We start from the raw sequence: 17,410 nt of genomic DNA on the forward strand, positions 1-17,410 counted from the left end.
GGAACTTTTACTAGCATTAAGCACAATGTTAATGGATGAAAAACCGGTTGAAAGCTGATATTATGGTGGAATGAACGCGAAGTCTGTCACAATACTCAAGTGACACACACAAATATGCCCACATATATACACACAGAATTCATGCATACACCTAGGTATATATATATATATATATATATATATATATAATACATAAAATACATAATTACATATATGCGTATATATATACATATATATATATATATATGTATGTGTATATATATATACATAATAATAATAATATTATAAGTAATAAGTAAATATATATAAGATATATATATATATATACATATATATATATATATAAATATATATATTTATATACATGTTTGTATGTGCGTATATGCGTGCGCGTGTATATTAGGAAACATGGTAGGTTTTATGTATTGAATAAACAAGTTAGAAATATTTATTCATTATACTCGAAATCTTTCCATTTTATCGATTTTTTTCTTTTCGGCCGCCCAGTGTGAAGTGTGAAGATATCTGTTTTGATTAAATATTAACCCTAAGTCAATTGCCGTATGTTATGCATAATATATATATATATATATATATATATATATATATATATATATATATACAAACATATGTATACACACACACACACACACATATATATATATATATATATATATATATATATATATACATATATATATATATATCTGTTAGTGACATACAGGCATCAAGTCGTTCCGGTAAGATTTTTGCCATGAAAATAAATTTAAATATGATTTTCTGTTCCATGAATAGTTAGTTATTTCTAGTCATGAATATATTCTTTATTTAAGAATCAAGGAAAAATAAAATAAAAACATGAATAAGATAACATAAAAATAAATTATATTCATGTTTGTTATTTTATTCTCACTTTCGTTGATACGGCCATTATTTATTTCTGCACACATTTCGCCTGCATCCGAAATCTCCTCCATTTATGAGGAGGCAAGTAGAATAAATGTCGAAGAAGAGATCTCGTATATTATTGCTCTCAGTCATGGAACGGATTAAACAGAGAGAAATGGCGAGTGTTTAATATCTATTCAAGCGCCTATGTTGCCTGTCGTGATTGCAGAATATAACGTTATGCTGGTTTAGTTTAAGTAAATCTAGTGTTCTGTTATGCTACGCCTTATTCATACATTGGGAAAATTCCATTACAAACAAAAACTTTTGAATTTATATCTACAATGAATAAATGCAGTTCTGGTGATTTCCATTTAGAAAAAAATTGGATAAAACCTGCGGCAGGACTTTTGTTTCGAAAATGCAATACTGTATCGAAATACGATGAATTTTTTGCATAAACATTCAACATCTTTACATATAAACATGAATGCATATATTCAGGTGCAGGGGTGGCTGTGTGGTAAGGAGCTTGCTTCCCAACAACATGGTTCCGGATTCAGTCCCACTGCGAGGCACCTTGGGCAAGTAACTTCTACTATAGCCTCGAGGCAACCAATGTCTTGTGAGTGGATTTGGTTGACGGAAACTGAAAGAAGCTCGTCGTGTATATATATATATATATATATATTGTGGTGAAGCAATTAGCTGCCCCCTAATTATAATTATGTTTATAATTATAGAATATGTGTATAATTGTACCTATAAAGGTTATTCTAAAATACCAAGCTACTTGGTAAAATTATAAATTAATTGATTGATTAATTAATTAATTTTACTCTTTTATTATTAATTTGAAATTATAATTTACTCCATGATAGAATACCGCAGTTTTCTGCGGTACTGCTCGTAACGTACACGTGAGTACAAGGGATGAATAGTGTATTAACATTTGGCTGTGTAAATTTTGAAAGTGATGGTTGGATATCTGCTGCACGCTGTCGCATTTTTAACTCTAGCACTTTCAAATTTTATAATTGGAAATGCTACACTGAAGAGAGGAGTAAGTAATTAAAACACTTTAACCTCGAAACGTGTTTGTGGCAAATGGGAGTCGGGAACATTCATCGTTTTTCTCTTTGCCTACGTAAAAAAGTGTGTTACTGTCGTGGAGATTCTTACAGTAGTAGAAAAGGAATTTTTAACTCCTATTTCTAAATTCGGTATATGGTGAAGCAATTAGCTGACCCCTAATTATAATTATGTTTATAATTATAGAATATTTGTATAATTTTAGCTATAAAGGTTATTTTAACGTACAGAGCTACTTGGTAAACTTATTAATTAATTTAATTAATTAATTTTACCCTTTTATTATATTATGTATATATGTATATATGTATATATATATTATATATATATATATATATACATATATATATATATATATATATATATATATATATATAATATATATATATTCTGTCTGTGTTTGTTCCTTGACTACCACTTGACAACTGATGTTGGTGTGTTTACGTCCCCGTAACTTAGTGGTCCGGCAAAAGAGATCGCTGGAATAAGTACTAGGCTTACAAAGAATAAGGCCTGGTGGCGATTCATTCGAATAAAGGCGGTGCTCCAGCAAGGCCGCAGTGAAATGACTGAAACGAATAAAAGAATATATATGGAGAGGTGCAAGCATGGTTGTGTGCGCAAGAAGCTCTCTTCCCAAAAACGTTGTTTCGTGTTTTGTCCTGTTGTGCGGCAATTTGGTCGTCTTCAGCTTTAACCCTAGAATAACCATTGAGAGCTATTGACATGTCAGTGAATTTTATAAAGAGAAACTGTATGGATGTTCGTTGTATGCATACTCTTTTAAACGTTTCAGCCATTTGGCAGCGGCCATGCCGGAGCACTGCCTTTAGTCGAAGATATCGGCCCCAGGACTTATTCTTTGTAGGCTTAGTACTTATTCTGTCAGATTCTTTTGCTGAACCGCTAGGCTTCGGTTGTCAAGTGATGGTGGTGGTGTGTGTGTAGGGGGAGGCAAACACAGATACAAAGACGCACATACATAAATACACACACATACACACACACACACACACACATATATTATATATGCACACACACACACCACACACCATATATATATATATATATAATATATATATATATATATTATATATATATATATACACGACAGGCTTCTTTCAGTTTCCGTTACCAAATCCACCCACAAGGCTTTGATCGGCCTGAGGTTATAGTAGAAGGAACTTTCCCAAGGTGTTACCTAGTGGGACTGAATCCGGAACCAAATGGTTGGGAAGCAAGCTTCTTATCACACAACCATGCCTGCGCCTCTGCGCCTCTGTGCCTGCACACACTCACGCCTATACATATATACAAGAGTTGGAAAAAATAATGGGAACACCTTCAAATTTTCAAACAAATTTATTTTAATAACGGTTAGGACCACCTTTGGTAGTAATTACAGCTTGAATTCTATGAGGTTTTGACTCGTACAAAGTTTGAATGGTTTCCAAAGGAATTTTTGTCCATTCTTCAGCTAAAACTGTCTCCAGTTCTTGTAGTGATGAGGGTGGATGAGATTGACTCCTTAATTGTTCTTCTAAAATACACCATAAATGTTCAATAATATTGAGATCTTAGGACTGTGGTGTCCAGATAAGATGTTCAACTTCACTAGAATTTTCTTCGTGCCATTCAGTAACAACTTCAGCTGTATGAATTGGTACTTTATCATCCTGAACGATTGTGTTTCCCCCCGGGAACTGTACTGCAAACATAGGATGAATTTGATCAGATGAAATGCTTAAATAGCCTTGACTATTAATTCTGCCATTAAGGGAAACCATTGGACCAGCGGATTCCCAAGATATAGATCCCCCGCCACAAGATCATCACAGATCCTCCTCCATGTTTAACAGAGAGAAGAAAGCAGTCTGGGGGAAATGCTTCTTTTAGCTGTCTCCACACGTATACACGGCCAGTGGTCGGAAATAAGGCAAAGGATGACTCGTTCGAGAAAATAACAGTCTTCCACTGCTCTAGGGACCAATTCTGTAGGTTTTAATTCCACTCTAAACGCTTCGCAACGTTTGTTTTTTAAAGTAGTGGTTTTCTGATTGCAGACCTCTCGTGAAATCCGGCTTTGTGCAGCTTCCGGTGAACAGTTTTTGTAGAAACGAGGTGATCATGAAGCTCTGCGGTAATTTTGGGAGCTGTACTTTTGTGATCCTTTCTAACAATTTGCGTAAGAGTCCGACGGTCCCTATCTAAGAGTTTTGAAACGTTATTGCTGAATTTGTGCACCCGTAAATTTGCGGTTGGGGAAACGACACCGACAGAAAAATGTACCAAGCTTAAAAACATGATATAAACACACGAGTTCGATGTGTTCGAGTCAAATACTTCAAGTTAGTGCTCCAGGATGGCCGTAGTTCAATGACTGAGCCAAATAATAAAAGGAAAGGTAAAGATAATGATACAAAATTAGTGTGAGCCAGTTGTGTGTATAGGGGCAGGAGTGGAGGAAATTTACTTCCCAACAACATGGTGCCGGGTTCAGTCCCACTGCGTGACACCTTCGGAAGTGTCTTCTACTACAGTCACGCACCGATATTGTAAGTGGATTTGGTAGACGGAAACAGAAAGTATTCCATCGTATACACACACACAAATAAAAAAACATATACACACAAACAGAGTTATGTATGTACTGATGTATATATTTATGTGTGTATGTATATATATATATATATATATATATATTTATGTACGTGAGTACGTGTGTATGTATATATGTATGTATGCTCATGTCTATATATATGCATGTGTGCGTGTTTGTGTGAGTCTTTATTCGTATGTCTGTCCCCCGCTACCACTTGACAAAGGTATCAATAAAGTTAGTACGAGGCTTCAAAAAAGTAAGTAATGAAGTTGATTCGTTCGACTACAATTCTTCAAGACAGTGCCCCATCATGGCTACAGTCTAATGACTGAAACAAGTCAAAAATAATATGTGTGTAATTGCGCGTGTATTTGTAAAGTCCTCTTCCTTTAAATACTGACAAGAGGTGCATCTGCTTATGCAAATCTATGTTGCCAAATCAAATGTTTCTTTTAATAAACATGTACCCCATCCATGGAGGTCGGCTCTGCATTTCATCCTTTCGGGGTCGATAAATTAAGTACCAGCTGTGCACTGGAGTCAATTCAATTGACTGGCTCCCACCCTCCAAAATTTCCTGCCTTGTGCCTAGAGTAGAAAATAATAACAAGCAGATACTAAGTCGGCGTGCTGGCAGAAACGTTAGCACGCCGGAGGAAATGCTTACCGGTATTTCGTCTGCCGCTACGTTCTGAGTTCAAATTCCGCCGAGGTCGACTTTGCCTTTCATCCTTTCGGGGTCGATAAATTAAGTACCAGTTACGCACTGCTGTCGATGTAATCGACTTAATACCTATGTATGTCCTTGTTTGTCCCCTCTATGTTTAGCCTCTTGTGGGTAATAAAGAAATAGGTATTTCGTCTGCCGCTACGTTCTGAGTTCAAATTCCGCCGGGGTCGACTTTGCCTTTCATCCTTTCGGGGTCGATTAAATAAGTAGCAGTTATGCACTGGTGTCGATATAATCGACTTAATCCGTTTGTCTGTCCTTGTTTGTCCTCTCTGTGTTTAGCCCCTTGTGAGTAGTAAAGAAATTGGTATTTCGTCTGTCTACCTTTCTGAGTTCAAATTCCGTCGAGGTCGACTTTGCCTTTCATCCTTTCGGAGTCGATAAATTAAGTACCAGTTGCGTACTTGGGTCGATCTAACCGACTTGTCCCTTACCTCAAAATTTCGAAATTGTGCCTAGATTAGAAAAGAAACGTTAGCACACCGGGCGAAATGCTTAGCGGTATTTCGCCTGTTGCTAAGTTCTGAGTTCAAATTCCGTTGAGGTCGACTTCGCCTTTCTCCGGGATCGATAAATTAAGTACCAATTGCTCTAACCGACTGGCTCCCTCCCCCCAAATTTCGGGCCTTGTGTCTAGAGTTGAAAAGAATAATGAAAAAATACTAAGACATTATTTCAAAATGAACATAGATGATTGAAGCAAGTAAAAATAAAAGGCACTTTCTTACTTGTATATCTTCCCTTTTTACGTGTGTAGCCTTGTATCTATTTCAGCCTAAACCATTTAGCCCTACTTTAGAATATTGAGTACTTCGTACACCATACATAAAAATCTCACAAAAGACCTGTTGGGATATTCAATCTTCAAGAACCTCAGTGAAAATTTTCGGCCCTGACTTTCCAGTCTTTCGTTGCGGTGCCCCAACGTGGCTGCAGTCTGATGATTGAAGCAAGTAAAAATAAAAGGTAAAGGATACATACCAACAGTTGCATTTGTTCCTTCCAAATCTTCTTGGCCTGGGCAAGTTACACTCACGTTATTGTCGGCAGGAGTACGGGACCAACGTATGTTTTCTACAATTTCTTGATTACATTGAGCACCTGGAAAGAAATTGATGAAAAAAAAATTAATGAGTGATACAAGGAGAGATTGAGGAGTAGGTTCGAAAAGAGAGAGCGGGAGGATAAGAAAGAAATTGCAAACGTAATTATATCAGTGATAGTGGTGACCTTTCTCACTGTTTCGATTAATTAGGTTTCAACAAAGCAGAGCTGCACAATGAAGGAATACGGGAAAACGAATAGCGCCCTTTGGCCGTCTGTTTACATGGAGAAAGCAGAAACCATCTTGTAGTATCTTCTGCAGTCCCCTTCATCGCTTTCCCTGTCGCCACTGGAATTATGAAGAAAGTGTAAAGGCGTTGGCGCTGGTGTCTCGCTTTTCTAAACAATCCACTTGACAAATATTAATACGTTGATCCATAAGGCGGCGAGCTGGCAGGAACGTTAGCACACCGGGCGAAATACTTTGCGGTATTTCGTCTGTCTTTACGTTCTGAGTTCAAATTCCGCCGAGGTCGACTTTGCCTTTCATCTTTTCGGGGTCGATTAAATAAATAGCAGTTACGCACTGGGGTCGATATAATCGACTTAATCCGTTTGTCTGTCCTTGTTTGCCATCTCTGTGTTTAGCCCCTTGTGGGTAGTAAAGAAATAGGTATTTACGTTCTGAGTTCGAATTCCACCGAAGTCGACTTTGCCTTTCATTCTTTCGGGGTCGACTTTGCTTTTCATACTTCGGGATCGATAAAATAAGTACCGTTTCAACATTGGGAGTCGATGAAAGCGAATCATCCTCACCTAGTCTCTTCTTCTATCACTGCCATATAGCAGCATACCAAACTCATATCGCCCTGGTCTACTGCTAATATGGCAGAGATATAATGGCTGTAAATGGCATTTGGTATTTTTAGAAAATCCCAACAATATTTGGAAGTGAAAAATGAGATTTTGTAACAGTCATACTTTCCACTATTGCAATTATTGTAGAAAGTAAATTCGATATATAATCACTACAATAATATTTAGATGTTCAAATGACAACTTGAAGAAATCGGAAACATAAAAGGAACTTCTAGTAAGACATAAAAGAAAAGGAGAATACACTGGATACACTCCTGAGGTTAGGAGTTTTATCCAATGTCGGACCAGCCAGCCATCGAAGGTTCAAGGAAGACTAGCTGCTACAAACTCAATAACAGACCAAAGTCCAACCATAAAGCGACGACGAAACCAATGAAAAATAAATTAAGGCGGTACTCCAGCGTGAGCGTAGTCCTACTGGTGAAATCATTAAAAGGAGAAAAATCACACACACACACACATATTTAAAAAAATGTATCTGTGTGTGTGGGTGGGGGTGCGTGCGAGCGTGTGCATGTGCGTGTATAAGCGTGTTAGGCTGTGTGTGTGTTTGTATGTGCGTTATATGTGTGTCTCAATACGTGTGCGTGTGAGTTATGTGTGTTAAACTCTATTTAGCTATTAACAATGTAGTCTCGGATTTAGACATAGGACGTGAATTTGGAGGGCCGGGTTGTAGTTGATAGTCTCTACTACAATATTCGAAACTGCTTCTATTTTCCAACTTCGCTGAGAAGTTGTTGGTTAGGCCTTGACTAAGGAGAAGACACTTCTCCAAGATTCCACTTAGTGGAACTGAAACCGAAATCATGTGGTTACATCAAGTTCTTCTTGACTATACAGCCAAGCCAACACCGAGATACTTTTTTGCATTTATTTTTTTTCGTTTCAGCCATGCAGCTGCAGTCATGGTCATACACACACACATAAACACACATACACACCCACACATATAAACACACACACACACGCACATACATATATATTCTTTTATTCAAAGGCGGCGAGCTGGCAGAAACGTTAGAACGCCGGGCGAAATGCGTAGCCGTATTTCGTCTGCCGTTACTTTCTGAGTTCAAATTCCGCCGAGGTCGACTTTGCCGTTCATCCTTTCAGGGTCGATAAATTAAGTACCAGTTATGCACTGGGGTCGATGTAATCGACTTAATCCTTTTGTCTGTCCTTGTTTGTCCTCTCTGTGTTTAGCCCCTTGTGGGTAGTAAAGAAATAGGTATTTCGTCTGCCACTACGTTCTGGGTTCAAATTCTGTCGAGGTCGGCTTTGCCTTTCATCCTTTCGAGGTCGATTAAATAAGTAGCAGTTACGCACTGGAGTCGATATATTCGACTTAATCCGTTTGTCTGTCCTTGTTCGTCCTCTCTGTGTTTAGCTCCTTGTGGGTAGTAAAGAAATAGGTATTTCGTCTGCCGCTACGTTCTGAGTTCAAATACTTTGCTTTTCATCCTTTCGGGGTCGATAAATTAAGTACCAGTTGCATACTTTTTTAATTGTTTCACTCATGTGACTCCAGCCAAGCTGGAGCACCGCCTTTAATCGAACAAATAGACCCCAGGACTTATTCTTTTTAAACCTAATACTTATTTTATCGCTTTCTTTTGCTGATTCGTTAAGTTACGGGTACGTAAACACACCAACATCGGTTGGCAAGTGATGGTGGGGGGACAAACACAAAGACAAATATACACACGTGTGTGTGTGTGAATGTGTGTGTATATATATATATATATATATATATAACGACGAGCTTTTTCAGTTTACGTTTAGGGAACCCATCCCCAAGGCTTCGGTCGGACCCAGCTTACAGTAGAAGACACTTATCCAAGATGAAACACAGTAGTATTGAACCCGGAACCATGTGTTTGGGAAGTAAGCTTCTTACCCATATATATATAACATCATATATATATATATATATATGTATCCAAACGAGTTAAATACCAAACCATCTAACAGAGTTTTATCATCTAAGTGGTAAACCTGAAAATTTCATCATATATTCTTGTGCAGTTTTTTTCTGGTTTGTTTCCATGTAAATTTCAAAATATTCCAATATAAAATCACTTTGTTTGAAATATCACTTGTAATCATAATAAATATTTCTAAAACGAAATTCGTAATTGACAATTTTCTCTTATCAACAACGAGATGATTGCTGACGTCAAGTAATGAAGTAATACAAAATTTTATAACGTTAAACTCTTTCTCCGAGCATTATAATGGTTTCTTAATAATAACCACTTAATTCGAAAGATTATCATTCAGAGAAAAAATAAATACATATACAATAATAATGGTATAAGAGATTTTCTTTATATAAACGTGTTGCAAGAATCGATGCACGGTTCAAAACATTGTCACAACCACGTGACATCTGGTTCGATCTCACAGCGCTACAACTAAGGAAAGTATTTGTGACCAATATCTGGGGAACTGAACTCGAAGAATGGAAATTTGTGAAGACTCATCATAGATGCACACAGATGTATGTTTAGGAGTGTTTGTACGCATCTTTAGCCAACATTAATCAATGTGCGTCTACACGCACACACTTATGTAATTAATGACAGATGCTTTAGCAACTACTATATATATATATATACGCACATAGATATATGCATATATATACACACATATATATATACATATATATATATATATATATATATATATATATATATATAGAGAGAGAGAGAGAGAGAGAGAGAGAGAGAGTAAGAATTTACAAAAAAAAACAGAAGATGGGTGTGTAAACAACAAACAAATGTATTAGTTTAACGCTCGGGAAGTGAGAAAGTCTTTTACGTTTCGAGCCTACGCTCTTCGATAGAAAGGAACACAGAAATAAACAGGGAGAGACAATAAAAAAGGTTTAGTCTAAGAAAAGTTCGAAGTGTAATGAGGTGGAGACAGGATGAAACTGGATATATATATATATGTACACACACCACACACACACACACACACACACACACACACATACACACTCACACACACACACACACACACATATATATAGTTCGTTTTTATATTTGGTTTGCAAGATTCTTGATATGAATTCGATTGAACATTGGGAGGAGCATTATGCCGGTAAATAATAAACACACGCCCTGGTTCGGTCCTCCATTGTTTTTGCTAGTTAATATGTTAGTTACTCCGCTAACCAATTTGTCGATCAGTCGTTTTTTACTAGTTTTTCAAACTCGTATGTAATACGCTTTCTGCAACAATGCGATGAAATAACTATTTGACAAAAAAAAAACAATTAGCTGTTTGACAAAGTGTTTAACATATGAGTTTGTAAAACTAGTGAAAACCGGCTGATCGATAAATTGTTTACCGGAAGCCAGCAAGTGTATGGGGTCATCAGGAGAGAATGTGCGCCGTTTCGGGGCCTACTTCTCGACGGCATCAATGCGCACCGGCCCCACTCACTGATATGAGGCCCCGCTTGCTAGATCAGCTGGTTATCAAATAAAGCTCAATATTCTTCTAGCCATCGCTCATCGTCTCTTTTTAACCAAATCCTGTGGCTAGTTTTCTCCACTGTAGTTTCGATATAGTTAGTAGTTAATAAAGCATCTGTCATTAATTACACTCACACACACACACACCACACACACACACACACACACACACACACACACACTTATATATATATATAAATATATATAGTAGTAGTAACAGAAAAGAGGAATTTCGGTTGTCCCCACGTGGTGGATTGTAATGCATATAAGAAAAATAAAAACGGAAAATACGCACACTTACATGGTTATTATAACCATGTAAGTGTGCGTATTTTCCGTTTTTCTTTTTCTTATATAAATATATATATATATATATATGTCTGTGTGCGTGTATACATACACATTGATTTACATTGGGTAAAGATACACACGCACACACACACACATGTATGTATATATGTATAATTTTGTTGTCGGTTTTGTTTAAGTTCATGTTTAGCGATCTCCAGTCGGTCGCTAACTAAACAGCAATCGTTTTATTTTTTTATTAAGCAGAGCCCTGTGTTTGTACCCGTGTGGTTTAGTTGGTGCGTTGGCTAAGTTGTCGATGCAGACAGCCAAGTGTGTGAATCTACTCACATAAAGAAACTCAGAAAGAAAATCGTTGAATTTGAAGCACCCGCAAAAACTTTGTAAAACCTAGTATTTCAGGCCATTGTGTAAATTTGTTGGTACATTGCTTAATACACTTGTGATGGTAGGTACAAATGAGAATTTATAGGTTCAAGATTTGTAAGTTCCGCATTAATCCGCCATAAATATTCTATTTTCCCACAATTTCCGATTGTAAATTCATGTGCCCCGGGCAGTTGACGTCTGAAACAGTGCATAGCTTTTGTTTCATGTATAACAGAACAATATCAGAACTGTTATGCATGCACATATGTATGCATGTATGTATGTATGTATGTATGTATGCATGCAAGCATGTATGTATGTATGTATGCATGCATGTATATATGCATATATGTATGTACGAATGTATGTATGTGTGTATGTATATATACATGTATTATGTATTATGTAAGTATGTATGTATGCGTGTATGTATGTAAGTATATATATATGCATGTATGTGTGTATGTATGTATGCATGATGTATGCGTGTATGCATGAAGGCATGTATGTATGTATGTATGCATTATTTATGCATGCATGTATGCATGTATGTATGTATATATGCATGCATGCATGTATGCATATATACATGTCTGTATGCATGTATGTATGTATGTATGTATGTATGTATGTATGCATGTATGTATGTATGTATGTATGTATGTATGTATGTGTGTATGTATGTATGAACGTGTGGAGTATGCTGTTTGTATTTTAATTTACAAAAACTCAGCGGCCATCATTGCCACTTGCGCCATTGCGAACGACGGATGTTTTTGTGTTGGGACTTGGACGGCGAGAAACAGCAGTGAAAATTTCACTTGAATCTTACCTTTAAAAAAAATAGTGAAACGAAAAACGTATTACACGAAGACTGGTGTCTGAATATAACACACTATTGATAACAGCACATCAGGAACGGCTTCGATTACAGGCGAATTCAAAATGTATTGATTTCAGGTTGAACGACAACAGCAACATCAGCGAATGATTTTTTACGGTAGGCGCTATAGCAGAATCGTTAGCAGCATTTCTTCCGACCACTTTCGTTACGAGTTGAAATTACATCGAGACTGCCCTTGCTTTTCAACATTTCGAGAACCTTAAGATAAATACCATTGGTTCTGTGGGGCTGGAGATGTTAATATAATCAACACCCAAGGCGACTAGCTGGCAGAAACGTTAGCACGCCGGGCAAAATGCTTAGGCGGTATTTCGTCTGTCTTTACGTTCTGAGTTCAAATTCCACCGAGGTCGACTTTGCCTTTCATCCTTTCGGGGTCGATAAATTAAGTACCAGTTTCCCACTGGGGTCGATGTAATCGATCTAATCCCTTTGTCTTTCCTTTTCTGTCCTCTCTATGTTTAGCCTCTTGTGGACAATAAAGAAATACGAAACGTTAGCACACCTAATTTCTTTCAGACACAGAGCGAGATAAAGAGAGACAGAGAGAGAAACAGAGAGAGACAGCTTGACGGAAAGAGCGAGAACGACGGAGAGAGAGAGAGAGATAAAGAGTAAAACAATAATGACAGAGAGAGAGAGGGGGGAAAGAAATAATGACAGAGAGAGAGCGTAAGCGAGAGGGAGAAATGAGTAGAGTAGATGGCAGTACTGATTTGGTATTTCCTTATCTGGATAAGGATGAAAGATAAAGTTCACGTCGATGTAATTTAAATTCAGAATCATAGATCAAAGATCGTAGCCTGATAGTGTAATGACTGCGCCAAGTTTAACCGCTTCTAGCTGAATTCCATGTCCAAAAATTAATCATCGGTAACACAGTCATCATAGCATTTCTTATAGGGGTCAGATAAGTTCTAAAATAAATGCGGACCCTAAAAGAGCCTAGGCGCACAAAATGCCACCAGATGTCGCACGCTCTGCTGTATTATGCCTTTTTACAGAGCAGCATTCCATTGGAAATTTGTTGATGATTCCACAGGTGTAAGAGATTCGCTATAGTTTCCTGGGTTGCAGTTTCCAGTCACGTCTGCATTATAGACAAAACATCTTCTGTGTAATCTAACGTCACCAGCTATTTTAGTTAATATAAAGACTTTCACCCGGGAACAAAAAGAAAAATAATAAATAACCAGTCTGGGGGATGTTAACAAGTGTGTGGAAAACGAATATGTAAAAAGAAAAGAATGCGCGCTGACGAGTCTGGCGGGGTGGGGAAGAGACTTTCGGAAAATTCACAAGGTCCGAATTTTTCCGTCATAAATTCGGGAAAATGGATATATATAGATGTTTTTTTGTTGTTTTTTTTTTTTACGAAATCCCACATTTTTGGTTCTGGAGGATCCGATTCTGAAAAAAAATTTCAAAAATCGCATTTTCAAAATTTCAACACCCACCTCTCTTCATTTCATTTTTCTGCGAAATACGTAGAAAAGTGTGAAGATTTCGATTCTGAAAAAGATTTGTTTGTAAAATTTCAGTTTTCAACAAGAAAAATAAAAGTGAGAATATGTAAACCTTAGGCATTCAAGCAGGCTATCCACAATGAAATTTTGAAAATGCGATTTTTGAAAATTTTTTTTCAGAATCGGATCCCCCACAACCAAAAACGTGGTTTTCCGTAAAAAATTCAATATACATCCATTTTCCCCAATTCATGACGGAATAATCGGATCTTGTGAATATTCCAAAAGCCTCCTCTCTACCCCTAGAGTCGTCAGCGCGTATTTGTTTTTTCATATTCGTTCTCCACACACTTATTAACCCACCACCAGGCTGGTTAATTTTTTTCTGTTCCCGGATGAGGATCTTTATATTGACCACTATTTTTCGGTTCGGTGAATTAACATATATGTGCATAAAGGCTCACATGGTCGCGCATATAGGCATATGTATGTACATATATATATATATGTATGTGTGTGTGTGTGTGTATGTGTGTGTAGGTGTGTGTGTGTGGGTGGGTGTGTGGGTGTGTGGGTGTGTGGGTGTGTGTGGGTGTGTATATATATACACACACACACATACACTTTATTTGTTGGTTAAGAGGACTGCCATTGGTTTCATGCCGAGAGAAATCACACAGTAGTTATGAAGACTATCACACGGGAACATAGACGAGTACCAACTTACCCATGTGGCAAGCTTGATAATTGTTGAGAGGATTTCTCTCTCCGCAAGAAACTATTGGCAGCCTGGTCAACCCAGAAATAAAAAAGAACCAATGCGGTGCTGAATGCTCATTCTCACTGTTCGAAATTAGCATTATAAATATATATGGAGGGATAGATGGTTGGATGGAGAAATGTACTGAATTACATACAGCAGAGAAAACGAAGTTTCAGTGAAGTGCAAGTTTAGCACGCGTTACAATCGTTTCAGTAGCACCCCTTTTCGAATCACATTACATATAAACGATTATGTGTGGTAAATTGCGTAATAGCTATCTATAGATCTGTATATATTTGTGTGTGTATATGTGTATCTATATATGTATGTTTGTATGCATTTATGTATGTGTTTTATGTTTGTATGCGTGTGCGTGAACCAGTCTTAATAGTGAAATGCGTAGGAAGTTCAAATGGACACTTAAGACTTCATACAAGTCACCTGAAGTGAATAAATTGATGGAACAGGTCTAAAATAGTTAATATTAATCAATTATCAAAGAAGACCATAGTTTTAATGTGATATTCACATAGTTATTTCTGTGTGAATACCTGTGTGCGCATGCGTATCTCTGTGTATGTGTGTGTGTGTGAGTATTTTGCTACCTTTTTAATGAGGTTTCATATTTCCAGGGCAGCTGAAAGAGTATTTCCGATCTGAAGAACAATATTGATTATAGAAAATCAATTTTCCTTTAATTTAAATATGATATTTAATTTATGACCAATTCCTTTGTCCAACGTTATTCAGACTCTACTAACAGAGTACAGTTATTATATATTAACATACGCGTTTATATGTAAGCGTTTGCAGATTACGGACACGCTATATCTATAAGCTGCATGTACTGCTTATCACGGTGAACATGCGTGGCTAAGTGGTTAGGTTATTTGGTTCAGGATCGAAATGGCGCGAGTTCGAGATTCCCGGCATCGCGATAAATTACATGTTAAAATATTTCATGGAATGTGACTCGTATATAATATAATATATAATGAAATTATTGTATACAGTGCTCAGATGCACCACAACTTGTCAGACAGTACATATAAAGTACATGCAGTAATGTAGAAATGTCTGGAAAGTGAACATGCTTGTGTGTGTATGGAGGGGAGAAAATCAAGTGTAGTGTTGGCGAATCTCAGGAAGCATGGAAGTTTTGAAGGATGCAGTGCTCCGACAACTAACAACCGATGCCGGCAGTTTGTTCCACGCTTCAGCAACTCTCAGCGTGAAAAAATGTTTCCTGAAGTCATGGGAGCTGTGCTGTTTTCTTACTTTGTAAATATGTCCACGGGTGTTAGATGGGTGGAGTTTGAAGAGGTGCTCAGAGTTATTGTTTGTGCGATGGTTGATAATTTTATGGGTGTCTGCCAAGTCAGCTGCCAGACGTCGGAGTTTCAATGTGTCCATGCCCAGAGAAGTAAGGCGTTCAGGATATGGCAAATGCCTGATGGAGGGTATTCTTTTGGTTGCACGTCGCTGAACAGCTTCCAGACGATTGATGTTCCAGTCTGTATGAGCAGTAAATGTCACTTTGGTTCAGTAAACAGTCTAATGGAGGGCAAATATCAACAGTTGTGTACTTTGAGTATGATATATACATGGATATAAGGCGGCGGGCGAGAAGAAACGTTAGCACGGCGGGTCAAATGCTTACCGATATTTCGTCTGCCGTTACGTTCTGAGTTCAAATTCCGCCAAGGTCGACTTTGCCTTTCATCCTTTCGAGGTCGATTAAATAAGTGCCAGTTACGCACTGGGGTCGATATAATCGACTTAATCCGTTTGTTTGTCCTTGTTTGTCCCCTCTATGTTTAGCCCCTTGTGGGTAGTAAAGAAATATATATTACTCTTTTACTCTTTTACTTGTTTCAGTCATTTGACTGCGGCTATGCTGGAGCACCGCCTTTAGTCGAGCAAATCGACCCCGGGACTTATTCTTTGTAAGCCCAGTACTTATTCTATCGGTCTCTTTTGCCGAACCGCTAAGTGACGGGGACGTAAACACACCAGCATCGGTTGTCAAGCAATGCTAAGGGGACAAACACAGACACACAAACACATACACACACACACATATATATATACATATATACGACAGGCTTCTTTCAGTTTCCGTCTACCAAATCCACTCACAAAGCATTGGTCCGCCCGGGGCTATATCAGAAGACACTTGCCCAAGATGCCACGCAGTGGGACTGAACCCGGAACCATGTGGTTGATTAGCAAGCTACTTACCACACAGCCACTCCTGCGCCTACATGGATATTTTAAATAAATGCGAGAGAAATTGTATATACCGCATATGTGTGTGTGTTCGTGTGTGTGTGTGTGAACAAGAACTTAATCAAGAAGCATTTCACGTTGTGTTGCTCCATTCCACACAGCTCGCGAAACTGAGTTGTACATTTAAATTGAAAAGAGCCAGCGTTTTCACATTCTGTGTCACGCTGAATACCACTGTGAATTACAATAAGGGTAGGTGTATCTGTGGAATGCTCAGCCACTTGCACGTTAATTTCATTAGCAGGATATTCCATTGATTGCATCTTCTGTAACTCGCCTTCGTACATTGAGTATGATATATACATGGCTATTTTAAATATATATATATATATATATATATTATATATATATATATACAGAGAGAGAGGGAGAGAGAGAGATGTATACATATAATGTGCATGTACTATTTAGATATAAATATGAATATGCTTATGTATTATGGTTAGATACCCAATTTAGTATGTGTGTACATGTATGTGTGTGTGTATATGCATACATATACACACATACTAAATCGTGTATCTATCTATAATACATACATACATACATGCATATATATATATACATATATAATATATATATATATATAT

At 37.4% G+C, this 17,410-nt stretch overlaps 1 protein-coding gene across 1 annotated transcript in view; it reads right to left on the reverse strand.

Annotated features, from left to right (window-relative positions):
* LOC115211034 overlaps positions 1-17,410 on the reverse strand; it is a 133,667-nt gene that overhangs the window by 72,181 nt on the left and 44,076 nt on the right. Inside the window, exon 4 of the mRNA XM_036502622.1 lies at positions 6,349-6,413. Within this exon, the coding sequence (XP_036358515.1) occupies positions 6,349-6,413 (65 nt within the window). The remainder of the gene's footprint in view (positions 1-6,348; positions 6,414-17,410) is intronic.

This window comes from Octopus sinensis, linkage group LG4 (genome assembly GCF_006345805.1).
Source record: "Octopus sinensis linkage group LG4, ASM634580v1, whole genome shotgun sequence".
In the NCBI taxonomy this organism is placed as follows: domain Eukaryota; kingdom Metazoa; phylum Mollusca; class Cephalopoda; order Octopoda; family Octopodidae; genus Octopus; species Octopus sinensis.